Source organism: Bison bison, unplaced genomic scaffold (assembly GCF_000754665.1).
Source record: "Bison bison bison isolate TAMUID 2011002044 unplaced genomic scaffold, Bison_UMD1.0 scf7180017864486, whole genome shotgun sequence".
Classification (NCBI taxonomy): domain Eukaryota; kingdom Metazoa; phylum Chordata; class Mammalia; order Artiodactyla; family Bovidae; genus Bison; species Bison bison.
In genome coordinates, this window is record NW_011495046.1 from 4,198,560 (window position 1) to 4,199,179 (window position 620).

General features: G+C 67.4%; 1 protein-coding gene across 4 annotated transcripts in view; it reads right to left on the bottom strand.

The window, feature by feature from the left end:
- Nucleotides 1–620, bottom strand: part of BCL11A (B-cell CLL/lymphoma 11A (zinc finger protein)) — a 101,563-nt gene that overhangs the window by 8,742 nt on the left and 92,201 nt on the right. For 3 of the 4 annotated variants that reach the window (XM_010862948.1, XM_010862949.1, XM_010862947.1), the window contains exon 5: nt 3–620. This exon is cut by the window's right edge and continues 14 nt beyond it. The exons of the other annotated variant lie outside the window; for it this stretch is intronic. In XM_010862948.1, the coding sequence (XP_010861250.1) occupies nt 3–620 (618 nt within the window). The remainder of the gene's footprint in view (nt 1–2) is intronic. 4 annotated transcript variants of the gene reach the window in all.

A 620-nucleotide genomic window follows, 5' to 3' on the forward strand; every position in this document is an offset into this window, starting at 1 on the left:
CCCCGGGCGGCGTGGAGAAGCGCAAGCTCCCGTTCTCCGACGAGTGCTCCGACGAGGAGGCGAAAGGCGATTGTCTGGAGTCTCCGAAGCTCAGGAAGGGATCTTTGAGCTGCCTGGAGGCTGCGTAGCCGGCTAGCCACTGCGAGTACACGTTCTCCGTGTTGGGCATCGCGGCGGGAGGCAGGTCGAACTCCTTCTCGAGCTTGATGCGCTTGGAGAAGGGGCTCAGCGAGCTGGGGCTGCCCAGCAGCAGCTTTTTGGACAGACCCCCCGAGGCCGACTCACCCGGGGAGCAGCCGCGGCCGTTAACAGTGCCATCGTCTATGCGGTCCGACTCGCCGGCCACCGAGTCTTCGTCGCAAGTGTCCCTGTGGCCCTCGGCCTCGGCCAGGTGGCCGCGCTTATGCTTCTCGCCCAGGACCTGGTGGAAGGCCTCGCTGAAGTGCTGCATGGAGCTGAGCACCATGCCCTGCATGACGTCCGGCAGGGGGCGGCCCTCGTCGCCCACGCCCACCACCGCGCCCCGCGAGCTGTTCTCGTGGTGGCGCGCTGCCTCCAGGCTCAGCCCGAAGCCGTAGTCCACCCTCTCGCTCTCCGTCCGCTCCTCCCCCTCCTCTTTC